The 27,064-nt window shown below is 35.3% G+C and overlaps 1 protein-coding gene across 1 annotated transcript in view; it reads right to left on the bottom strand.

Annotated features, from left to right (window-relative positions):
• Nucleotides 1–27,064, bottom strand: part of kis (chromodomain helicase DNA binding protein kismet) — a 1,089,809-nt gene that overhangs the window by 731,637 nt on the left and 331,108 nt on the right. The window contains 3 exon segments of the mRNA XM_090383876.1: nt 2,995–3,156; nt 11,536–11,712; nt 23,714–23,768. Coding sequence (XP_090240002.1) covers nt 2,995–3,156; nt 11,536–11,712; nt 23,714–23,768 — 394 coding nt within the window.

The following is a 27,064-nucleotide window of genomic DNA, read 5'->3' as shown; positions in this document are numbered from 1 at the left end:
GAGACTTGAAAAAGTGAAATCAACAGATTGAGTTGGAAATGAGGAAGCAGTGAAGATGAAGGGGTGGCAAGTAGGCTGAGAAGTGAATGACAATTGAGGTACAGCTGAAACCCGTTAAAACGCAACTCTGCTTATAAAGCAGAATCTATAATGAATCTGAAACAGTCAGTTGAAACACATTTCAGCTGACTTAAAATGGGAGCCATGATAGATTCTGCTAAGCTCAGATTCTGAGCTTAGCAGAATCTAGCATGGCTCCCATTTTAAGTCAGTTGAAATGTGTTTTAGTCACTGAAAGTCAAGATTTTGAATTCATTGTAAACATGGCAATATTTTCAGTTTAACACGAATCTGGGATGCACATTATCCTTTAATTTCTGTAAGAACAAAATGACTTGTAATTTTACTTGTATGCCAGTTTTCAAACTGAGCTTAAATTTCTTGAAACCGAAAAGGTATATTCCCTTCCAATTTTACAGTTAAAATTCCTTATTGAAATTGTTAAAAAGAAATAAAGATGCAATGAAATAGTCAACCCTTCATGTACAGTTTTTTTTTTAAATGAAGTACTTGAAAGTGATGACTAAAATGTGCAAAAGTTTGTTCACTAATGTCTACTTAGTAGTTGAAAGAACACAGCGTGCATTGTTTTCTGTCTAAGACTATATTATAGAGTGCATCAATAAAAGATTGAAACAATGCAATATTATTATTTCCATTATTATTCTTTGCATGGTTTTTCTTAGATCTAGTATTGCAATTACCACACAAAAAAAAAAAAAAAAAAAGAGCAAAATTGATAGTACATATGAAGTTTGAATGCCAAAAAATGGCCACAATTTTCTAACAAGATTTTGCTTATATTGCGATGTTATTCTTTGGACCTCGAGCATTGCATTATAATGGGTTCCAAAGAAGAAATAATATGAAGCAATTACAGATAAGATTGTAAAAGTTGCAGAGCTACTTCATGTTAGGGGTATAATGTTGATAAATGCAAGGTACTGAATACAGGGCAAGAGTGCTCATTTTAAGAAAGATGCAAATCTCACAGAATGAGTAAATCTCACACAAATCTCACTTAAATCTCACACAAATATCACAGAATAACAACCAGATTAGTCATGGGCACAAAATGCTATTCTTACCACAAAAGACATCAAATAGATTGATACTGGTGGATCATTACTCTTTCTCAGACAACACTAAAGAAGAATGAACTTGAAAAAGAATGACTGCAAGATAGATGTGTAACAAATTTGCTTTCAGATAGTGATTGATTGATTATTAGAGGAGATTGACGATGAGTTTGGTAGTGTGGTGGTGTTTTATTTTTATTTTTTTTGCATCGTTTGCCACTGAAAGTATGATAAGGACTATAAAGAAAATAAAATCTGAAATGGACAAGTACTGAATGGAGAGAGTTTAAATTGAAGGGAAAGTGATACCAAGAGACTGGGAGAAAGAAAAGGTATGGCATATAGGATACAACAGAGGATATGGGAGAAAAGGATACAACAGAGGATATGGGAGAAAAGGATACAACAGAGGATATGGGAGAAAAGGATACAAGTCGGATACGACAGAGGATATGGGAGAAAAGGATACAAGTTGGATACGACAGAGGATATGGGAGAAAAGGATACAAGTCGGATATACAGTTTGAACAGCAATATGTGATTCTTCATTGAGTCAAACCTCACAGAATGGCACAATGGCTTAAATGCATCAGAAACAGCTAAAGAGATGAAAGAAGAATATGGTATTAAGTGTCTTGGTAGGATGGCCATATTTAAATGGCAACAAGCAATTTAGTGAAGGTCGTGAGTCTGTTGAAGAGGACCCAAGACTTGGTCAAACCTTCCTCCGTGACGACTTCATAAAAAAACAGCAAAGAGTAGATTGTACAAAGAAATGCATGATCATTTCGAAACACAGGGTCAAAACTTCTTAAATCAAATAGTGGCTTGAGACAAAACTTGGATTTTTCACTATGATTAAGATACAAGAGAACAGTCAAGTGATTGGAAGCATTCTGATTCACCAAGAGCTAAGAAATTCTGAGCTTCTCATTTGGCTGACAAACAAATGGTTCTTGTGTTTTTTGACATTTTTGCTTAATGGAACAACTCTGAATAAGGAAGCATACTCTGAGGTTCTCAGAGTCAAACTTCCCTACACCATTCGTGAAGCGGAGATGGGAAAAATCCCAGGCGCCATCTGACACGAACATACCTTATACACCATTCGTCAGAAATGTCAAGAACTTTCTGGTGTAAAGTGGTTTCTCCACCAAGACAATGCCAGGACCCATACAGCAAATATTGTGCAGCCAGTGATCACTGCCATAGGTGCCAAGGTTCTACCACATTCCCCTTATTCACTGGACTTAGTCTCGTGTGATTTCTTCCTGTTTACAAGTCTGAAGAAAGCAAGCAAGCATTTCACTTCTGACAACAATTCTTGGAGAGGCACAATGGAAGCACTTCGCAGTTTTCGAAAACTGGGTCTTCAAGAAGCATTTAATGCATGGATACGACAGTGATGACAGCATGTAAAGTTCAAGGGAGAGTATTTTGAGAAGGAGATATTCACAGAAGATTTGGATGATGATGATGCAATTAAGATAACATTTAGCACCAGTCCACGAATTAATTGATCATCCCCACGTACATGCTTCAGATCAAAATAGAATGATACCCCACCCCCCATCTAAAAAAAAAAAAAAAAAGTTAATATATCCCATACAATCGATCTTGCAAATCGCATTTGTGGTGGGGGATAAATGTCTGTCTGTCTCTCTCTCTCTCTCTTTCTAATCTTTTATTTTTCTCGTATTTCCTCACAGTACCAGAAGGTGGAAGGCTATAAACCACAAATAAAACCATTCATATTTTTAACATTTATAAGTAAAAGCTGCATTTATCAATGCAGCTTTTACTTATCTATATGTACAAAGATAATAACTGGAAAGATACATGAAAATCTTCTTACAGCTTTCAACTTTTCCACTTGTGCTTCAGTTTTCAAATCTCCAAATTCTTCTAAAAATGCTTCATTCGATGCAAATCTATTTGGTTCAAGGAAGTTCAACAAACTGAAGAGCTCTTCAACATTATTTTGAAGTGGTGTTCCAGTGAGCAGGACACTATGCTCCTGTAAATAATTTTTGATATATTTCTCAAATGAAAAACCTGTTAAACTAACTTAGAGAAAGCATACTAATGCTTTCTCTGTTTCATCAATATAATGAAAGTGAAATTACTATATACAATTATGGCTAAAATCTAATTTAAAAATTAAGTGAACAAGAGATACTTTCCCTCACACCTTTTTACACACTCAGTTCTTACCAAATATAATCACATTCGATTTCAATTAAAATACCAACATAGAGTGAAATGTTATTCCTCTCTGCATTTCAAGGAAGGGAATAACATTTATCAGCACATACTAGTTCAATTGTTAAAGGACTTAAGCTAAATTTATTTTTAATTATTGCACTAATATAAGATTCATTATTTACAATGTACCCCACCCAATACACAATCCAAAGTCCAGTGTAACTTAGATTCAAAAAATAAATAAAAATTATATGAATTAGAGACAAAAGGCAAAGGATAAAATTCCAAAAAGTTTACATTTATGTAAACCTTAAAGTATATCAGTGATGGCGAACCCATGACATGCATGTCAACGGTGACACGCCAGTGTTCACCAACACCCAACAACTATTCTCCCTGTTTGAGTTCAGTTCAGCTTTTGCATTCGTCTGAAAAAGAAGTGCATTGAATTATTTTGTGCCAGTTCAACAACACTGCTGCAGAGGTAAGAAAACAATTATCAATAAGGTAATATCAATAAATATTTCTCATTTCTTGTGAAATTCGTAATTTTTAAAAGAAAATTTTTATTTCTTTAATATTCTAGCCCTGCTATAGAGGAACCTCAAATTAAAAAATCTCGACTGAGTGATAAAAGGTAGTGGTTGAAGCTCTCAAGATGCATGGACTGAGAAGTATGGCATTATTGACAGAAATGGCAAATCATAGTGCCTATTGTGCCATGTTACATAAAAAACATTTTGAAACAAATCATCTGTGCCTTTTGGGAAAAAGTGAGGAAGAAAGGAAGAAATACATTTCTCAGTAGGTACATCGCAAAGAGTGTCAATCAAATAACTTCCTTAAATTCTTAAGAGGCCCTACGAATTTAACATCAGCAAGTTTCAGCATTGCTCACTCCCATAGTTCAGCAAGAAAAAGCCCTCAGTGAAGGAGAATTTATTAAAGAAACTCTTCTGATATGTGCAGCTTTTTTGTTTCAAGTTATGCAAAATAAAGATGCTATTGAGTGTATTTCTGCTTTACCAGTCAGCAGAAATACCATTAAAGACAGAGTGATGATAATGATCTCCGACATGCGACATCAATTAAAAGGAGACTTAAATACTTGTAAATATTTTTCAATTTGTCTTGACAAAACTACTTATGTCACCTCATTGACTCGGTTGGCCGTCATTGCTAGATTTTCCGATGGTCAGAGAGAGACAGAGAGAGAGAGCGCTTGTAAAGCTAGAAACAGTGCCAATAAGTACAACAGGGAACGAAATATGCAACATTGTTCTAAAATTCCCCATCTTCAGGATTCACGGAACTATATGACGTAATGACAGTTGCAACAAAAATAGAGATTTTAATAGCTACTCGACCCCTTCACAAGCAAGAATTTTCTGCACTATTGCAAGAAGTTGAATCATCTTACAGCGGATTGCTTATGCACAACACTGTGAGGTGGTTGAGCAGAGGAAAAGTCCTCGAAAGATTTGTGGAGTGCTATGAAGAAATTAAGTTATATGTTGAGAATAAAAATTTGCAACAATTTCCTCAGCTCAGTGATAGTACATGGGTCAGCACGCTGATGTTTTTTACAGAGCTCTCGGTTCATATGAATGAAGTGAACTTCAAGTCACAAGGTTTTGGCAAAATTATTGACATTATGTTTGGATACATAAAAGCCTTTGAAACTAAACTTCAAATTTTCAAACAAAACGTGGCGACTAAAATTTATAAGTATTTTCCTCAACTAAAAAAAATATTTCGAGGAGGTCAGCTCGGATGTGCAAAATGGAGTGGAGCCCTTGCATATAAAGTACCAGCACATTTTAAACTCAATAATTGATCAGTTTGGCAGAAGATTTAATCAATTCAGAAGTTTAGAACAGACAATTAAAATAATTAAGTATCCGAATGTAGTAGTCTACACTACTATGGAATTAAATGATTTTCAATGGCTACAAATTAAAGGATTAGAGTTGCAGTTATCAGAGTTCCAGGCCAGCATTTGGACTCAAGTGTTTGTCAACCTGAGGTCTCAACTTCAGGATCTGGAAAGAAATCACTTGCAGGATGAAGAGTGCCACCATGAACAAGAAATTTTGAATGCTTAGAATCGAATACCAGAAACTTTTAGCACCCTTAAAAATCTAGCAATGGCTTTACTCACAATTTTTCCCCTCTACGTACTCTTGCGAGACCTTATTCTTGGCATTAAAAAACATTAAAACAGACAAAAGAAACCGACTGACAGATGAAGTTAGTGCTGTTTGCTTGGGCTTGAAGTACACCAAGTATCGAACTTCAATTTCAGACTTATGCATTAAGACTCGGCAACAAAAATTTCATTAACTGATGTTAATCAAATCAAATGCAATGTGTTCCCTATATATATATATATATATATATATATATATATATATATTTTTTTTTTTTTTTTTATTTATTATTATTATTTTTTTCAGTTGGATTCAAAATTACTATCAAAAGTACCATTTTAAGCCCAATTATCAGTGTGCATATCATTTCCACTATTGTAAATCACTGATTTTTCTTTTATTTTTTCTCACTTTATACTTCTGCATAATTGTGGTTTTCCTCTTGTTTGATTAATATGCTGTATGAAATTGTTTTTAATAATGAAAACTGTTTTTTCATTATTATTGTTTTACATGTGTCTCTCAGCCTAAAAGGTTCACCATCACTGAAGTATATCACAAAATCACTTTCATTTGTATACTATATTTATATATTCATGTAAATATAGAGATGCTCAAAATAAATAGATAAAACTTTCTTCTCATTAGAGTTTTTGAACTAGATTTAACATTAAAAGCATTATTAAAAAATATATGTAATATTCTTATGGTTTGTCTACAGTTTGTTGTAGCACTAACATTCGAGTGGACTGTTAAAAAAAAAAGCTGATTTGTACAGCTAACAAGCAGATTTCCTAAGGGAGGAGTTTGAAAAAACAGGCTATTTAGTGTTAGGATTTGGAAACAAAATCATGCTTGTTAACATAGAAGCATTACAAACTTTTAAAAGGGAGAGAAAATTAAATTTATTTTATTAAACTAAAGAACAAAATTTAACCTTGTTTTATTTTTGGTGTATTTTCATCTCACTAAAATGTAACTTTTACTCAAGTAGTGTAATATGCAGAGCTGGGGGAAGAGGAATGGCATGGCAAGTACAGTAAATGAGAACAAAACATTATTAAAGAAGTAAAAATAAAAAGCAAAATATGGTGAGCAAGCAAGTATAATACAATTTATCCATTTATGTCTATTCTCAGTAGGGGGTGTCTATGTTCAGAGGAGATTCAAAAATCACTGTAAATGTTTTATTGTAATGAATATAAAAGCACGAAAGTAAACAATGGGCAGCACATTTTTTGTGGCAGTGCAGGGCCACAAAAATCTTGCAATGCACATGTTAGGGTCCACGTGTGCTGCTCCAGGGCCAAACAAGCACTTAAATAAATTGCTTGTTTATACTTCTGGTTAGCCACATAGGATCAGATCACATCTGATCCTATGCTCCAGGGCCAAACAAGTACTTAAATAAATTGCTTGTTTATACTTCTGGTCAGTCACATAGGATCAGATCACATCAGATCCTATGCTCCAGGGCCAAACAAGCACTTAAATAAATTGCTTGTTTATACTTCTGGTCAGTCACATAGGATCAGATGTGATCTGATCCTATGTCAGCGATGAATCATGAAGAGACTACAAAAACATATGGAGAGAAACATGCTACAAGTGCATTGCAAACTTTAAATCTATTTATATAATCTATACAGCTTAAACCAAAGGAACTTGCAACATCAATATAACTGATTCATTACAGGCAATAAAAATGAGCAAATGTAAACAGTGAGTGGTATTTTCTTTTTCTTTTGGCAGCATACACACTAATCTTGCAATGCACGCATCAGCATCTATGTGCACTGTCCCAGACCACAGCCAGCTCCTAGCCCTTACTGAAGTGAGTTGCCTGAAAATGTGTGCACTAGAACAGTAAGGTTGTTATATTGTAATTTAAGGGTTTTGTGACAGAATAAGTAAGATTGAGATGTGTCGTATTTTGTTATAGATGTTCATGAACACTGATATGTCATATAAAGGGAGAAAAAAAAAAAATACTTCCAGAATTGTAGATTCACTTAATACACTATAATGGATAATTAAATTCTCGCTGTTGCACAAGTTCTAAAAATGAAAGCATTTTCAATTTTGAAAATGAGGAATACCAAATGCACCTGCTTAACTTAAGGATAAGCATGATATATATATAAAAAAATATATATCAATAATAGGAACAATTTATAAATATCTTATGCAATATAATCTGGATCGGATTAATGCCATCTATTTTAGATAGTATCCTATCACCTGTATTCAATATATCCTATGCAATATATCATATTCAATGCATCCTATCACCTATAATTAACATTTGGTATTATATTATTATTACTTTGTTTTACTAATGATTATTTTTTACTAGGTTTGGCCACGGGGGGGGGGGGGGGGGTATCAGCTATTATAGAGTTACTACGGGTATATTTTTGGGCAGCTTATTAAAATAGATATGTTCTTATATTTATATAGAATCGGTTTTATATTTTCGGCCACCACCATCATATCTAACATAATATAATATTAAACAGCACGTACTTATTTTACTTAAGCTATAATAAATAAATAAATATATATATATATATATATATCATAATTAGGTAAGTTATAGTGCAAGAACCCTCCATATTTTAAAAATCTAACGATTTTCAAACTGTGGAGTTAATCAATTCCAAATGGCATTAATCAATTCGTTCTATATTTAACATGTAATATTTTATTTTATTTTATTTTAACATTTTAAACGCCATAATATTACGATTCTATATATATATATATATATATGAGAGTAAATGGGTCTGTTGTACTGGAATCCATTGTATGGAAGAAGATAATTACACATATCCAGTAAAATCTAACTTTAATTATAATAAAATATTAAATATAAATAGTTTTGAAGATTTTGAGGCTGAATGTACTCTTCATCGGCAAATGGAAACTTTAGAGGTAAAAATAAAACATTTTAATGTTTTAGTATAATTAAAGTTAGATTTTACTGGATATACATAATTATCTTCTTTTATATATAGGGGAACTCAATAGGTAAAAATATGTTAAGATTTGTGTGGCCAATCCATAATGGTGCATAAATATGAGACTCATGGATCAGACACACACGAATCAGACATACATTCATGAGTCCCATGTTGGTGCATTAATTCTGATTTTGTGCAATTTTTTGCTTATTATATTTCTTCATAACTGGAAGCATTAATCTTCCCTTTCTCTTTTAATAATTAGCACATATTTGGTGTAATGGACAGCATCGGCTTTATGTAGCAAAAGATGCTGATAGAGCTGCATTATCTGCCTTCTCAGCCAACTATTCTTGACTGATGGAATCCAGAAAAGTGTTATTTCTAAGATTTTTTTACAGAAATTAAAGAGAATGCAAATTTTTTTGCAACAAAAAAGAAAAACAAAGCTGTCAACTTTTTACTTTCAAAAAGCTGGAAATCAGCAAATTACAAGCAGGGAAAAAACAGTAGAATTTAAGGACAAAACATGTGAAACACAGATTTTTCAAAAAATCGGTAAGTTATTGTAAAGTCTATGCTGCACTAGAAATTAAATTTAACTGAAAATATGTATTTTATATTAATACACAGCTTTACATAGCTGTACTATTAGAATATGCTATCAAACATTAACTTAATGAGGATTTCTCAGTCTGTGAATTTCTGTTTGGATCATCTATTAGATATCAACTGATTACATTGTTCTGAGTGTACTGTTACAGACTTTGCACTTCAGAGATGTTGAGAGAAAAGTTGTTTATAACAATCACATTTGGCTGTTAATAGCAGAAATTTACAAAGCTTCATCAGAAAGAGATCTCAATACACTTTTTTTTTCTTTAATTATTAAAATGTCAAGAATTACTTGGGATAATTTGCAATATTTCTCTCTACATGAGTCCCCCCCCCCACACACAATACTGTCTGGTAGGTTCTCACACAGAAAACTACAAAAATTGTGTACTACCTTGGCAATTATAAGATTTTCCAAGGGAAATCCGTGTATCATAAAGTCAGATAAAATAAAGTACTTATATGCTGAAATAAAGAAAGAATCTTCTTGTTTCAGACTCTACATGACCTTGGCAGTTGAAATGCCTATGACCAGACAGAATCATCCTTCTAGTTTAGTCAATAAACACCTTACAAAATTGAAGTGGAAGATTTAAAAAAAACAATGCTGTAATAAATATGCGAATAACATTCTTCAACACATTTAGAAGTAATGACTTCTGTACATGGATGTGAGGTAAACTGGATTGAAGAGAATGGATTTTTAAATGCTGGAATAACATTTAAAGGAGACTAGAAAACTGCTTTATTCAATCCAGAAGAGGGTAACAGAAAAAATTTTCAGCACGAATGAGGATAGAATGCATCCACTTACTTGGCCTGTTTAGTATTGCTTTTGCCACAAGTTCCCAATTCACAAGTTTTTCTTGAGGAATTGTTCTTATTTCAAGAATTTTGGATCACGGAATGGATTTGAACATGTCACTGCCACTCGGTAATGATGGCTTGTTGTAATTTTCAATTTGGTAACTCTGAAAGGTGCTCATATGGCTTTGCTCGAAACTTCTAACCTCTTCTTTAAATAGACTAGTCAAAATTTCCCACTGTTCTACCAAAATAGTTACACATTTAAGCAAAGCCTTAAAATCCTTTTACTTCATATGCATGCATCAATTTACTTAAATCTATCTTTCCTTTTAGAACTTCTTTGAAGATAGTAAAAGTCCACCAAAAAACGTATCCACTCTCAGGAATTCATGAAGCTCTCTTTCAGAACACGAATTAGTAAACTGAAAAAGAGCATCCTGTTACAGCCAAGTGTTCAATCTCCTCATTTACTACTCCAGTTTTCAGGTCTATCACAACAGGCTCATTGTCAATAATAAATTCCAAACAGTTTTTTGAAAGAATGCTACATGAATTTGCATGTTTTTAGAGTCACCATGTATTGCCAGCACTGAGAGTGGCAGCTTTACCAAAGGTCACCATAAATGGGATAGAGTGTGACAAAAATGGCCCATTTTTCAGAATCATTACTGCCTCTTCTTTCCCTGTCCACCCATGACTAATGATGGCTGCTGTTTTCATTTTTCCAGGATTTCTTTTCCTATTTCTCTGTCAGAAAGCATATTTCTGAATTATAAAAACAGATGAGGCATTTACTATTTTAAGAAATGCTACATCTACTTTTGCATGTCTTTCTGCATGCTTATTTGTTTGAAAATGTCTAACTAGGGCCCATGAAGACTTTCGAAGTGAACAGTCCTGAATTCACATACTTGCAAGAGAATTTCCCGAGACTTAATCAGAGACAATTAAGGCAGGCATTTTCATTGGTCCACAAATAAGCCAACTTTTCAATGATTTTCGAATGTGCCATTTGTAATAGCAAAAAATCAGCATGGAGAGCCTTTAGAAATAATTCGACTGGTTTTCTAGGAAATGTTAAAGCCGACACATATAGGCAGCTTGCGGAAGATCTCATTACTTCTTATGAGAAACTGGGGTGCAATGTCACTGGAGATGCATTTCTGCACTCACACCTAAATTTCTTCTCACCGAAGTGTGGTGCCATCAGCAGCGAACATGGTGGGCATTAAGACATCGCAGCGATGGAACAAAGATACAAAAGCAAATGGAGTGCCACCATGTTAGCTGATTATTGCTGCATGGTGAAAAAGGATGTCCTGAAGGTGAATACAAGCAAAAGGCAAAAAAGTCCCAAGTTTGATACAGTTTGTAGCTGCTACATTTTACTGCCATAGAAATAAAAAATATCTTGTATAAATATAAAAAACTACTTTTTTCAAAAACAAGAAAAAATCTACCATTTTAAGCACCACTTCTGCGTTTAGAACTCCAAAATCTATAATGTAAACATAAGTTCATGCCTGTAACAAGATATGACCCGAAATTTGTTCTTCAGTGTAATTTTAGGCAAAAAAATACACACATATAAAAGTTGCAATAAACGTTTTATGTTTACTAGTTAATAAAAGAATTGAGTCAATAAACATAACTTACCACATTAAGCAAACGTAACCCTTCTAGAAGTTTACAGTTCCTATTTTTCAGTCTGTGTGCTTCATCAATGATAACACATTTCCAAGGAATTTCTCTTAGTTCCAAACAGTCAGTTAACACTATTTCAAATGTAGTTATCATAATTTGAAATTTGTAAACTTCTTGTATTCTCTCACCCTACAGACAAATATAAAACATGGTAATTATCAAAATACAAAAAACTATAAACATAGAGGGATTAATTAACTGTGAATGATGCAAAAAGTGAATATAATGAACTGAAGTTTAATTGTGAAACTACCTATGATTCCCCTATAGCTTTTAGAGCCGAGAAAGTTACTTTTGGATTCAGAAAATACTAAAGATATTATGAAGCTAGCTGAATTACAGAACTGTGTGACACAAAGGTATCAACATTAATTTGCAATAGGATGAGTACATTCTTGCCAAAACATCACATCTAGGAATTGCTGTATAGCAATTCCTAGATGAGAATTTCAAAAATAGCCTTGGCAATGTGGACTGGTTAACTGGCTTGACCAACAAACATTGTGTGTTTGTTGGTCAAGTGTACAGAGTCCACTTGATTCTTTGATGAATATTTCATAAAAGATGGCTGATTTGCAGAAACTAACTAATCTCTAACAAAATTTACCATGCCAAGCAGCAGAGCTTCTGGCATTTCCTTGTCAAGACTGTGGGGAACCAGAATCCATGGGGTTTAGTCCACAAGCTCATGAGGAATAAGCTGGGATCCATGGATGTCATACACTCTGATGACTCGACTCATCTCAGACTACACATTGGGAAGATACAATCAACCAGATTCTGGATGAACTAATATATCAGGACAACACCAACTCTGACACTGACATCCACAGGAAAATAGCAGTACAAAATTCCAGCTTCCAGCCAGACATTATGGAGGAAGCATTCACAGAGGAGGAAGTCTACGCAGCAATTAAAAAAAATCGAAAACCGTAAAGCTCCTGGTCTGGATTTTATTGAAGGCAAGACAACATCTCTGGGCCATAGCTCTAATGATACTTCTTCAGCTCTTCAACACCTGTTTGAATGAGGGTAACATTCCATCATGTTGGAAGCATGCTAACCTGAGGCTCTTACCTAAGGATCCCACAGGTACTTCCAAGGCATACCGCCCGATTGTGCAGCTTCCCATTCTCGGCAAGGTTTTTGAGAGACTGCTGCTCTCCCGCTTCCAACCCGGATATGAAGCCAGTGGTTTGGCATCCTTGCTTCAATTTGGATTCAAACAAGGGTGCTCCACAATTAATGCTCTATCTAAAACCCTCAAAGTTGCAGAACAGTCGGATGCAACTTAGTTGGTTGGCAATCTTCATTGATTTCAAAGGAGCTTTTGACAGTGTGGTGCCCGGGTGTTCTTCAGAGAGTCAGTTCTTCTCCTCAGGTGAAGCGTTACTTATTCGAAGTAGTGCAATATCATGGCAACTCGTGAAGGTATTCACAATATGAGATATAACTTAAAACGATGCCATTTTGCTAACATTCTGTTAATTCAGATTTGGCTATGTATTATTGATGCTTTTTCACTATACTTATACATAGTCTAGACTTTTCCATAGCTTGAGGCTTCAGCCATAACGCTCAATAGTCTCCACAACCAGTACAACTACTAAACTTTTGCTTCCCGAGGTAACTTACATCAACAAACAACGTTCCACTTGGTTCTTCCCAAACGTCTATGCTTCCTTCCTATTAACTGGCCACGGGTCCTCCAAGAGATGCCTTCTAGAGTTCGGCCTAGTCGAGGCTGCCCTCTGTACCTGCAGAGAACCTGAAGACTGGGACCACGTGGTGCACTCATGCAATGTATACTTAGACCCAAGAATCCAACTACTCCTAGGCCTCCACACTATGTCACTTCGGCCAGAAACCAAGTTAATGGAATCTAATGTGCTTTCCGTGCACTAACCACTTATGCCAACGAGGTCTTTCGTGGTCATTGGCATCACCAGCAACTCCCGAACACTTCTCCTGGATAACCTCCTCCACACAGCAACTGATACCCAGCACCAGAAACTTCCAGTCATGAAATTGAAAATTGAGGCCAGCCCTGCCAATGCCGCTCTGTAATTCTCCATTGTGACGATCCTGGACTCTTTAATTTGAACTTTACCTGTTCTCTTCTTCCTACCCACAGTCCTTCTCCAGGACTCCCATAACTGCACCTAGCACTCTTCCTGTTCCTTTTCGCCTGGGAGGATGCCTACATTCTGTCATCCCCCATTATCTTCCCTGTCTTCCACTTTCCTGTCTCTTTTCTGCTCTTTCCTTGACCCTCACCACTCTCGCTTCTGCAAGAGTGTGGATGGCCCATCAGATGTCTTTTACTCCCTGGTCCAGCTCCTCGTGCCAGTGGACGGATGCTGGGAGGCTCCTTCCTGGTGATCCAGCCTCCCAGTAGCGAAGAGGTCAGTCAAACAACACACTACCCACACTGACTGGCTTTGCTATGTTAAAAGAGTACTTAATGCGGATTTGTGGGAAACCACGGGAACCACATAACAATAACACTATGTCCACTATAATCTTAACCTCATAAAGCAGCTGTATAATGATTCTGCTGCTGCTGAATGATGTCTGATGTGTATTAAACAGAAGGGGAAAATGATTTGAAAACTTCATTTAAAATGTCATTAATAATATCATGTAAATCTAATCTTAATAATAGTAACTTGTGCATGAAACTGACACAAAGAATTAAACTTGCACATGAAACTGACACAAAGAATTAAACTTGCACATTATTTCTCTGTAATTAACATATGGCTGACCATCCAAACATTTCAATGTAAACTGATGTATGGCAGACCCTGACTATGCATTTCCAGTGCATTTTGTCAATACACATTAATTGTCCATGCATATTTGTGAATACATCCTTGACAATTGATGAAATTATAAAAATGTGTTTCGTTAAACTTGATAGCTTGAAACTTCTGTTATGAAGGAATATTTATCATTTTAATTTAAAAAAATAAAGGATAATAATTTGGTACTTACAGCTAAAAGAAGTCAAAAATAATTCAGTTTTGCTGTGACAATTGCAATAAAAAAATTTGCACTTGCAAACGAAAAGGAAATGCTCTCTTGGCTAAGCTGGGTATGTTTGGGGGACACACATGAGAATGCTGACACTAGAGGGGAGTGCATTCATAACTGACATACACATTGAAGAGAAAAAATTTTTATGGAGACAAAAAAAAATATTAGCACAGAGCTGACAATCGAACCAGCCGTTCAAGCTGTATGTTTCAATTAAAGGTAGCTCATTTATTACAAGTAAAAGTCAGTAAATTTACGTGGAGTGATAAATATTAACATTTGTAAATCAACTTTGAAAGGTAATGCTGTCTGTAACCTGAAATACAATTTAACAAAAGACAAACAAATTTGTCCTTTTTGAAAACTACTGCTAATAGCAAATCCTTGAGGTCCTTGAGGTTGTCACAGACATTCCCTCAGATATGCCAGACAAGCTGTACTTGCTACCTGGGAGTCTAAAATGCTGATGGAACTGATATTCGGGTGACACTCAAGTCAAGTGGACCCAATTTCGGTGAAGTCCGGACGGTCTGTGACAGCCAAATCCACTGCTTGCACCTTCATGATGGTGAGACTGTTAGTAATCTTGGGTATAACCTCCATGCACAAGTACATGGCGGGTGACCACCCAGGTGTGAACCAACGTAAGCAGGGGTCGAGGTGTGGTGCCCACACCACATGGAGGATTGCCACCCCTCTATGCTACCAGGCAGTACTAGGTGGTAGATGACTCTCATCAACCGGTGAAATACCACCACTTTGCTTATTGGAGGCTTGAAGTGGTGGAACCCATGTTTAGTCTCTAGAGCTAAGTTCCGGTCAACCCTTCCCTATCTCTTCCATCATGCAGTATGATTGATGACTTTTGAGGTTATGATGAACGTTGTGGAGAGATCCAATATTCCTTACATTTCGAGGGTACAGCTCTAAAACGATGTTCACAGGCCAGCCGCTAGTTAGTACACCAGACCGAACCTATTGGTAACTCTCTAGGAGGCTTCCGGATCAGCTAGTGTATAATCTTGCTACTTGTAAAATCAGATAGTGACTGGAGGGAGTCCGAGTAGTGTGTATGCGGGGAGCATTGTCGAGGCCACGTTATGTCAAGGATCTGGATATATTCTTACCACGTGTAAGACATATCCAAAAATTTCATTACTTCATACAGCACGTCCCACCCACTTTTTCTTACTATTGAATACACCATAAATTGTCAAACTAATAGAGCAAGCTTATCTGCGAAAAGATCTAAACCTCCCAAGAACTTCCTAATTCATTTCACAAATATACGTGGTCTCAATTCTAATCTCAACGATGTCCGTTTCCACTTGCAGTCTGCCAAACCCCATGTACTTTTTCTGACAGAATTTCAGTTATCAGTTGATTCAACTACTGCTCATCTCAGATGCCCAAATTATTTGCTGTATGATTCCTTTCGCCTCAAAGGTGGTACTTGTGCATATGTCCGTTCTGATATTCCTGGTCAGAGACTTGGCAATTTGGAATCTCCTCTCTTTGATCTTCTCTGGCTTAAAATCTCTCTACCTTATTGTGTCAAACTCATCTGTTGTCTCTACCGTTCTCCCAACTCCACTAATCACTTGGAGCTCTTTGACTTCCTCTCTTTGCAACTTGACTTTCTCCAGTCCAACTCTCCTAACAGTGAGGTAATTTTCCTTGGTGATTTTAATGTTCACAACTGCAGCTGGCTTCCGTTTTCTAGTCACACCGACCCAGCAGGTCGAGATGCTGAGGCTTTTGCAATTACAAAGACCTAGCAAAGATTGTTCATTTACCTACAAGAATACTGGACAATCCTAATCATACAGCCAATATGCTTGATTTTTTTCTAACAAACAACCCTTCTAAGTACACGGTCGAAGTGAGAGGTCCTTTAGGCACTTCAGATCACAACTTGGTGATTGTCTCTTCTCCAATGGAACCTTTATCTCATGGCTATTCCCAACCTCGTGTTGTTTGGCATTACAAGAATGCAAAATGGGATGACCTGCGAGACTTCTTTTCTTCTTTTCCTTGGTCGGGTTACTGTTTCAAAACTTCTGATGTCAACGTTTGCTCAGATCGTGTCAGCGAAATTATTCTTGCAGGAATGGAATCCTTTATCCCACACTCCACTTTAAAATCTCGTCCTTTATCTAAACCTTGGTTTTCCAATAAATGTGCTAAGGCTGTTCAGGAGAAGAATGTTGCATATCGTAATTGGCTCGTTTCTAATTCTTCAGTTTCATTTTCTACCTACACCAAAGCTCGCAACAATTGTAAAGCAGTTATTAATCAGTCCAAACTAGAGTTTGATCAGGCTAAGAGTAGAAAACTTGTTTCTTGCCCTAATGGTAGCTGAGCATTCTGGTCTCTTGCCAAAGCTAATGGCCGCAACTTTTGCCCATCTCTGCTGCCACCTCTGTCCAAACCAGATGGTTCTGTTGCCACTTCAGCCAAGGATAAAGCTGACCTGCTAGCATCCCATTTTTCTTCCAGCTCATGTATTAATGATCTTGGTAAAACACCTCCCACCATTCCCAACACACTCCATTCAATGCCTCCTGTGGTCTTCCGTCAAAAGGAAATAGAAGGATTTTGATGAATCTTGATGCTAAGAAAGCTCCAGGTCCTGATGGTATTTCTCCACTTGTTCTCAAAACCGGTGCTCCTGGACTTACTCCTATTTTTTGCCGCCTTTTTTAACTTTCTTATTCCAAAGGTGTTTTTCCTTCTGCTTGGAAATTTGCTCATATCCACAGCCAGTTCCTAAAAAGGGTGACAAATACCTTTCATCCAATTATCGTCCCATTGCAATTACTTTACTCTTTCTAAAAGAATGTAGAACTCAATTAACCGCTAACTCTTAAACTACCTAGAAACCTTTCGTCTGATCAACGATCGCCAGTATGGATTCCGTCAGTGTCGATCCACTGGTGATATTCTGGCTTATGTTACCCATTTAGGGACTAATTCAATGGAAAGGTTCGGTGAAACACAAGTAGTTGCTCTTGACATCTCAAAGGCTTTTGATTGTGTTTGGCATAAAGGTCTTCTAAACAAGCTTCCATATTATGGTTTGCCAACTGTTTTTAGTAATTGGTTATCCAGTTTTCTCTCTGATCGCGCACTGAGGGTGATGGTAGATGGCTCTCTGTCTTCTAACTTCTCCGCTAATGCCTGTGTCTCCCAAGGTTCAGTTCTTTCTCCCACTCTTTTCCTCTTGTATATTAATTACCTTCTTCCACTGACTGGAAATCCTATCCATAGTTTTGCCGATGATAGCACATTGCATTCAACTTTCCATTTTGAGAAACCTTGTCCTGCTCAATCAGCTTCACTTCTCGAAAATCTGCTACCAGTTCCTTAAATGCCGATCTTCAGGTAATGCTCCAGTGGGGCAAAGACAACTTAGTTGATTTCAACCCTTCTAAAACTCAGTCCTATCTTACATCTCGCAAAAAGGATTCTTCTGCTCCTATGCTTATCTTTAGTGACACTCCGATTTCTTGGCAAAATAATATATGTCTTTTGGGGATTACCCTGACAAGCACATTACAAATATTGCTTCATCTACATCTAAAAAACTTGGTTTTCTCTTTCGCTCTCGGCGTTATTTTTCTTCGAAACTCTCACTTTCAAGCTGCTCACTCTGTATAAATCGGAAATCCGCCCAGCCATGGAATATTGTTCCGCCTGGGGTGGTGCCCCGAAAATCTCTCTCAGGCTTCTTGATTCCATTCAGAAGAGGGCAGTTAGGTTAATTAATGATTCATCTCTAACAGAGTCTCTCCACTCGCTTTCTCATAGATGTACTGTTTCTGCTGCATGCCTCTTCTACAGATACTTCCATGGGCACTGTTCTTCTGAATTGGCTTCTATAATTCCCGCTCTCTCTTTCAAAACAGTCTGAACACATGCCGCCACCAGCCAACATCCATTTACTGTCTGACTTCAAACCCACAGAACCAACTTTTCATTTTCCTCATTTATTCATTCAACTGCCGTTTTCTGGAACAACCTGCTTTCATACGTATTTCCTGAAAATTACAATCTACAGAAGTTCAAGTCCAATGTCAACAAATACCTTCTTTTGTCTTCTCAACCTCCAACCCAAGCACTGTACTAAGTACTATAGGTACTATAGTACTATAAGTACTATAGGTTCCTCTCGTGTTTGGGGTTCACATAAAAAAAAAAAAAAAAAAAAATGCATCAAAAGGCTTAATACTAAGCAAAATAATTTTTTTATGCACTCGGTGATCAATGTGTTGGTATCTATTAAGGAAAGAGGCAACTGAATAAAGCTATGCAGAATTTTATATTTTTTTTATGTTAGAAAAACAAATTACAACTCTTAAGAGAAAGTTCATTGACTTCAAATTCAGAATTGTTCCTCACTACTGAATACTGGATGAATGATACATCTTTTGGCATCATGCTTAAGCTTAAGTGAAAACCCATAAAGAGCAACCCCCATCGCTTTTTTTTTTTTTTTTTTGAGCTGAACGTCTGATGCAAAATTTTCATATTTGAATTCAGTTATGATATATTGACACATGACAATGCGTCAATGTATTAAGGAATTTAAAGAAAGAAAAAAGATGTCAATTTCTTGAACTTCCTAAGTTAAAAAATATTTACCAAATGAATTCTGACTTTCATACATAGATCAGAGTTGTTTCATTACAGAACATAACAGGGAAAGACCTTTACAGCAGTAAAGAAGACGTAGTATAGTTATGAATTTGATTGGTTTACATTTTATGCTCACACACCCACACCAAAATAACTCTATGCGCACGCACGTGTGTATGTGTGTGTGTGTGTAAAAAATTTTGAAAAGGGAGAAAGGAATATAGAAGGGATACATATGGAAAAGGACCACCAATAGACAAAGAAACCAATGACCATAACATATATAAATTTTAAGTACTGATAAAAGTTGTGGAGAAGAGAAAAAAGAAAAAGGAGGAAAGCAAAATGGAAAGATGAAAGGAGGCAATATATTTACAAATTTAAAAATTAAAAAACATAATAATAAAAGATAAAAAATAACACATTTTAAATGTAAGGTAGAAAATATATACATATATACAAGTACAGTAGACTCTCGATTTTCCAGGATAGATGGTAAAAAAGAATTCCTGGATAATCGATTTCCCGGATAATCCAAAAATACAGTAAGCCCCCGACATAAGTAAGATACATTTCAGGTCTTCTTACATAAGTCGAGTTTTACGTAACATGGGAATGACTAACAAAATATTGCTACTATATCCCTGATATGCCAAAATTACAAAAACCACATAATATCCTGAGAAGAATGAAGAAAAATAGTTATATATTTTTAATTAGTTTAATTAAAATATTTATCTGGGGACAGAGTTGAAGTAGCCAGAGTGGCACATAAAAAAAGAAAACATAAAAGGATGAAAACACGCATGTTATTGTACTGTAAAAACTGATATGCATTCATAGCCCTGGTTATTATAGTTGACTTCATTGGTGCCGATCACTACACCGCTTCTCGTATTCTGTCTTTCTCCTTTATTGTGTTCACCGTTGCCACTGACAAATCTGAATTCTGCACGATATTTGGTGATGTTTGGCCATTTTCATACATCCTTATTATTTTAATTTTCTGATCCAACTCAATCGCTTTTCTTTTCTTGGTAGATCTACTAGTACCTCCTCTGGGGTTGGGTATATTCATACTATGATTTTTAGCGTTTCTCACCAACCATTGAAGTAAAAACGAAAACCAAAATCTTAAAAAGTTTAAATTTACAATAAATTTACAGTAGATCAAACTATTTGGTAGATCTACTTATTCTCTTAGTCAGCACCATGATAACAGTCAAAATTTAATTTTCTGAAAAGAACTTCACAGGGCGAAAACTCACTTATAACCCCACACGAGCTCGCATTTTACTAAAGCACATTTCTGGAGGTTACTACAATAAAATAATAAAAAACAATTTGTAGTTTTCAGTTTCTTGGGCTTTTCTGGTAATGTTTATCTATTATAAATGGGTAGTAAACTTGAACTTATTGCATTTGCGATAATATCGGGAGCTGAAATTCTGGGTTTTTACGTTATTATGGTGAAATGTGTGTGTCCCCTTCACTGAAATCTTTAGTCATATAAATAACATAACGTAAGTCCGAAGCTACATAAGTTGGGGACTGTATTGAAAAATGTTTAGCAACCTACGTAAAAAGTATGGCGATAGATAAAAAACAAAAAACAAAAAAAAAAAACTTCCCACGTACTACTCATATGTCCAATACAATGCTTCCGTTTATTTTTTACGATGTCGATTTTAAATCTAATAGCTTCCCTTTATTTTATACAGTGTCGCATATGGTTTGGTCACCAACATTATAATGGTTCATTAGAGATTTAACAGATGCACTGTTTTCAAACTTTTGAATAATTTCAAGTTTCACAACTCTTGCATTTGCCCACCATTTTCGTGATTTCTAAACAAACCAAAAAAAAAGTTACTACTAAAAAAAAATTCCGACATTCCTAACATAAATAATGAAACAAAATCTGTCCTTTTGTGGTGCAACGAAACAAAACAATCGACACGATGCACTAAACCAAACTAAACATTTGTTGTTGGTTTTTTTTTTTTGGAGCGGTGAGTGTGAAGACAGCGGGGGTTTCAAGATAATAGGCACACTAATCTCACAATGACGACTTATAATGCCGCTTCTTGTTCCTTATTTGCAACTAGCAAAATATCTGTTTATACCTATTCTAGTTATTACTTGAATTTTATGATTTCTGGTTGATTTTTTTTTTTTTTTTTTAAATTTCGAGTCTTGAAGTGTCACAGTTAATCCGCTTCCCAGTAAATCGAGAGTCTGCTGTATATGCTCACATATCAAACAATCTTGGCATCTCTTCAAGTGTCAACCACCAGAATTGCATGAAAAAACAATGTTATAGGCCTCTGGGGTTGGGTATATTCATACTATGATTTTTAGCGTTTCTCACCAACCATTGAAGTAAAAACGAAAACCAAAATCTTAAAAAGTTTATATTTAAATTTACGATAAATTTACAGTAGATCAAACAAAATAAATGTGATTATACAAATAAAATGTTACTGATAATAAAATACTGAATTAAGATAGAATAAAACAAATGTAGTTTACAGTGAATGTACAAATAAAATGATAATAAAATACTGAATTAAAATGCAATAAAATATAATAGATTAAAAGCGCTAAAATAACTGAAGCTTTCAAAGGCTTCTGCCTTCTTTCTCAACAGTGCACTTCTATTCTGTGGTGCCTCATTATATACCAGCAGGTTCGCGGTGCATCTCACTTAAACGTGTACTGTTCCCGTACATGTTGGAACCGGAAGCGGCTCGGGAGCGTTCCAGGCGAAAACAGAGAATGAAAAAAAAAATAGAGTATGAGCATGTTACGGCAGATCTTTTGAAGTGTGGGTACCCCCAGAGGATCATAGAGAAATACATTAGTGGAGGGCAGAGCAGATGCGAGTCCTTCACACCGATAGCCACCACATACGTTCCCTACTATCCGGGTTTAACCGAGCGTATAGCTCGTATACTAAGGAATTACCAGACGCACTGTGTGCAGCTCCCAGGTCGGAAGCTGCACACGGTCGTGTCACAGGTGAAAGACCCATCTCACACGAAAATATAAGTGGGGTCATATATAGCATCAAGTGCCTGGATTGTGGGGAGTGTTATGTGGGGGAAACAAAACAACGCCTCAAAGATCGTCTGGGAGAGCACACAAACGCGATAAGAAATGCGGATTATGGTAAAGCCACCATAGCTGAACATTTTTGGGAGAAGCAACATCATATCTCCCCGGACGAAGCAGTCATCACTGATCGGGCGCATAGATTTTGGGACCGCAAGTGGCTCGAGAGCCTACGAATTAGTTCTATTGTGAATAATATAAATAGAGACAGGGATACATGCATTCATCCCCTCTTTGAGGCAGTAATCCTTGGAGAGGATGAACGTTTTCGCCTGGAACGCTCCCGAGCCGCTTCCGGTTCCAACATGTACGGGAACAGTACACGTTTAAGTGAGATGCACCGCGAACCTGCTGGTATATAATTAGGCACCGCAGAATAGAAATGAACTGTTGAGAAAGAAGACAGAAGCCTTTGAAAGCTTCAGTTATTTTAGCGCTTTTAATCTAGTATATTTTATTGCATTTTAATTCAATATTTTATTATCATTTTATTTGTACATTCACTGTAAACTAGATTTGTTTTATTCTATCTTAATTCAGTATTTTATTACAAGTAACATTTTATTTGTATAATTACATTTATTTTGTTTGATCTACTGTAAATTTATTGTAAATTTAAATATAAAGCTTTTTAAGATTTTGGTTTTCTTTTTTACTTCAATGGTTGGTGAGAAACGCTAAAAATCATAGTATGTTATAGTGTTCTTTGTTTCTAACATGAATTACATGCCATGGCAAAATAATTAATAAAGAGAATTAAAGGAAATGAGGAAGGAACAAATTTAGAGTAGAACAGAGTACAAAATATATAAGTAAAATGATGGGAATAAGCGAGGATATATAAAACAGGCATTTAATTTACGGTTTACATGCATTGAATTAAAGTTTAAATTCAAAGCATTAATTTAAATTCAAAATGAGGACAGATTCTTTACAAGAGAAAATCACAATAAGTTAGCAATTTTCCAATTTTACAAATATTAGTGGGTCTCGATCACACAAAGTTGTCTTTCCAACATGACTCCAAAGTGGGGAGGTGGTCAAAATCAAGTTAAGACAGACACTCCACTATAATCACGGATAGTTGGCAACTAATAATAATTAGAGAACATACATACCCATTATAAAACAAAACAAGTTGTTAGTATCAATATTAAGAAAATGACATGCAAACTAAGTTATAAAATACAAAAATTAGGAATTAAATTTTAAAATTTATATCGAACATACTGATAATTGCTAAATTAGTTGGTATTGATCCCTAGTTCTACTATACCTGGGATCAATACCATCTACAAAATTATTGCTGAAAGCTTGCTAATCCTCATTCTATACTCACCTTTTCATTTTTATAGTACATCTCATACTCCTGAATCATGTTACGGCTAGCAGAGCTATAAAAATCAACACAAAATATGGATAAATTAATCACTATCTATAAAATGAGACCTATAAAATTAATTTTATGAGGGATGTTCAATAAAGAATTATCATAATTTTTCGTGAACAATTGCTATTTCTAGCTCATCTGTAGAATTTAAGTCGAAATTATGCTGCAACACAGGAACTGCTCATGCACAATTTACTTGTGCACATGGTGCCTTGAACTTGGTGGTTGGTCATGCGTGTTCAGTTTTGCCTACATAACAACTGAAGTGACACGTGAGGAACAGTATGCTACTCTCAAATTTTGTTTCCGTCTCAAGAAAACATCAGATGAAGAGTATAAAATTTAAAATGGGCTTATGGCTAACCTATGCTTCCATACAGCACAGCTTGCAGGTGGTTTAGAATGTTTATAGATCTACTTGATTCAATCACAAAAATTTACACTCCTGGAGCTCAAAACCCAGAAATCATAAACACAGCTTCTGTAAACATTCAAGTAGAACATCATATAACAGTAAGGCAACTGGCATAAATGTTGAGAATTTCAGTAGGAAGCACGCACAGTATTCTCCATGACCATTTGCACACTGGGTTTCAAGACTACTCACACACAAGCAACAAGTATGCATGGACGTTTGTCAGGAGCTGCATTGGACAGTTACGAAAGATAGTGAGGTTCTGCACAAGGTGATAACAGTGGATAAGATATGATAAGATTATTTCGACCCAGAGAGTAAGCAACAAAGCTCTCATTTGGAAGTTTACGCCATTACCAACACCGAAAAAAAAGAAAAAGCAAAAGCTGTGGCTTCTGAAGGAAGGGTTACAGTCATTTCTTTTTTTTTTTTTTTTTTGACATTCAAAGAATGGGTTTCCAGCATGTTCAATGCTGGAAACCCATTCTTTGAATGTCAAAAATTGAATGAAACCCATTGAACATGCTGGAAACCCATTCTTTGAAAACCCATTCATCAAACATGCTGGAAACTCATGTTTGATGGGTTTCCAGCATGTTTGATATGCTCAATATCATTGGGTGCTTAGGTGGAATTTAACGACAAATGTGTTCATCTGCCATACAGCTGTGACCTTGCACCCTGCGATTTTTTTTTTTTATTTATTTATTTCCAAAGTTAAAGAAGGAGCTGTGAGGAAAATTTTTCCACTTATCAGAAGAAGTTGAAATGATATCAAAGGTGATTTTCAAATGCATGTCAAAACATGGTGGAAGCCATGTTTCTGAAGAATGGCAGAAACGTTAGGAGTAAGTGCATTTCATCAAATGGGGAATACTAAGAAATGGACAATCATAGTATTGTCCTTTTCAAAAAAAAAATATGGTCATTCTTTATTGAATAGCTCTCATATATCATTAAAAATACAGTTCATCCAATGGTACCAAAACACGCACATTTTTTGCTTATGTTTTTTGTATTTCATTCTATCAGATACTTTTAACAATAAACAGGACCAGTTTTTATAAATGAAACGTTAAATACAAAGCACATTAAATACTCATCTATTTAGGGGGAACACAATAATACACTACAAGGCAATTCATCGTACGACAGATTATTGAACAACAATTCGCTATTATGCGACAATTTGATGTACATCAGTTCAGTATACAAAACAATCTAGTGAAAGACAATTTGTGGCTATGGCAATTTGGTGAATTCTTTAAGAAAATTCAGTGTATGACAAAAGCAACATAAAATTAAGTTTTAACATGGCATGATGTAAACCGTGAATTTAGTGATCACAATACCATTCTTGAAATTTTATATTTTTGATGGCTTGTACTATCCACATTAGTTGTTAATGCACATTCTACTTTTTTTCATGCACCTAACTGTCGTACAACAAATTGCCTTGCAACATACTAATGTGGATCCAAGACAGGATCAACTTCATTAATTTTCCTTTACAGTGTAAATGAGTTTCTTCTGGCTTCATATTCCTCAACCAGTCCATGTTACTAAAACATGCATGTATCTTTAACAACTTTCACAATGAAATCTTCATTTCAGTTCCTTTCACCTGGTTTCTAACCCATAATTTTCTTCTATGTTCCCAACCCTCAACCAATAAATGCTCCTGAAAAAGCATAGGATTCAACTGAGTATGTTTAAAAAAAAAAAATTAATAAATAATCTTATCTGGAATAAAGATTTTACATGGGTAGTCATGTTTAAATAGACATGTACTCACTTTCTAAACTGCCTGTCCAAGAAAGATTGGTATGAATAATTTTATACAAAATAAATAAAAACAAAATAAAGAATCCAAGCATGAAAATTCATATTTGTAACAAAAATTATTCAGTTTGGTAGGAAGCATTCAAGTGCTAACATTTCGTGCAGCAGCTGTATGAAACTATATTCCTAAGTTTTAAATTTATGGTATACTCCTAAGTTTTAAATTGATAAGCCAAACTGTGAACTCCACTTATGTTCCGTGTCATTCTTGTTTAATTCTATCTATTCCTCAAACTCAACGTACGTTTTCTTATACTGATTCAGAACTTAATTTACCCTCTCAAATAGAATTATATTACTGCTACAATATAAATATTGCATTTATTAGTGTCAGTACTGCAAATGATTTAAGAAAGCAAGCTTGTAAAGCATCAGCTGAAAAAATAATAATAAATAAATAAATACATAAAAAAATTTTCACATCACCCCACACCTAATAATTTGTTTAATTCCTTTTTAAATTCATTCAACCTACCCACCACAACACAAGATGGGATTTGTTCCAACAATTAACTATGCTCTGTCTGGAAGCAAATTACTTTACATAAAGATATTGCAAACATCCTTTCTCACGGTGTGTGCGTGTGTGTGTGCGTGCGTGTTCCTGTGTTGAGCAAAGAATAAGAGTAATGATGTCGTAACTTTTAGCTTACTCGATTCAAAGCTAAAACCACCTAAATCAGATATTACAAGATACTGCTAGATGCCAGATGCTGCAATTTTAAGAATCGAGGGCTTCCTTGATAACAGTAAGTAACTTTTGTTACTCCAGGAGTAACAAAAAAAGATTATAATTCAAATTATAAGGCCTCCAAATTTATTTCTCACAAAATAATTGAAGAATATGTGCGGTATGACATACTGATTGCAATGCCCTGAACAGTATACTATATTTATCACACTTAAAATGGTGTGATAAATCTTCCTCTTATCAATAATGTGTTGTTATCCGATTTTTTCATCTCAACAGGAAAAGTCCAATTAAAATGCATCAGAAAATGTCAAAACTGTGTCCTTTAGGCCTTATGGATATGAAAAATATT

This window comes from Mastigoproctus giganteus, chromosome 10 (assembly GCF_048544385.1).
Source record: "Mastigoproctus giganteus isolate SK-2022 chromosome 10, ASM4854438v1, whole genome shotgun sequence".
NCBI classification, from domain to species: domain Eukaryota; kingdom Metazoa; phylum Arthropoda; class Arachnida; order Uropygi; family Thelyphonidae; genus Mastigoproctus; species Mastigoproctus giganteus.
This window is presented reverse-complemented; position numbering and strand designations above follow the sequence as displayed.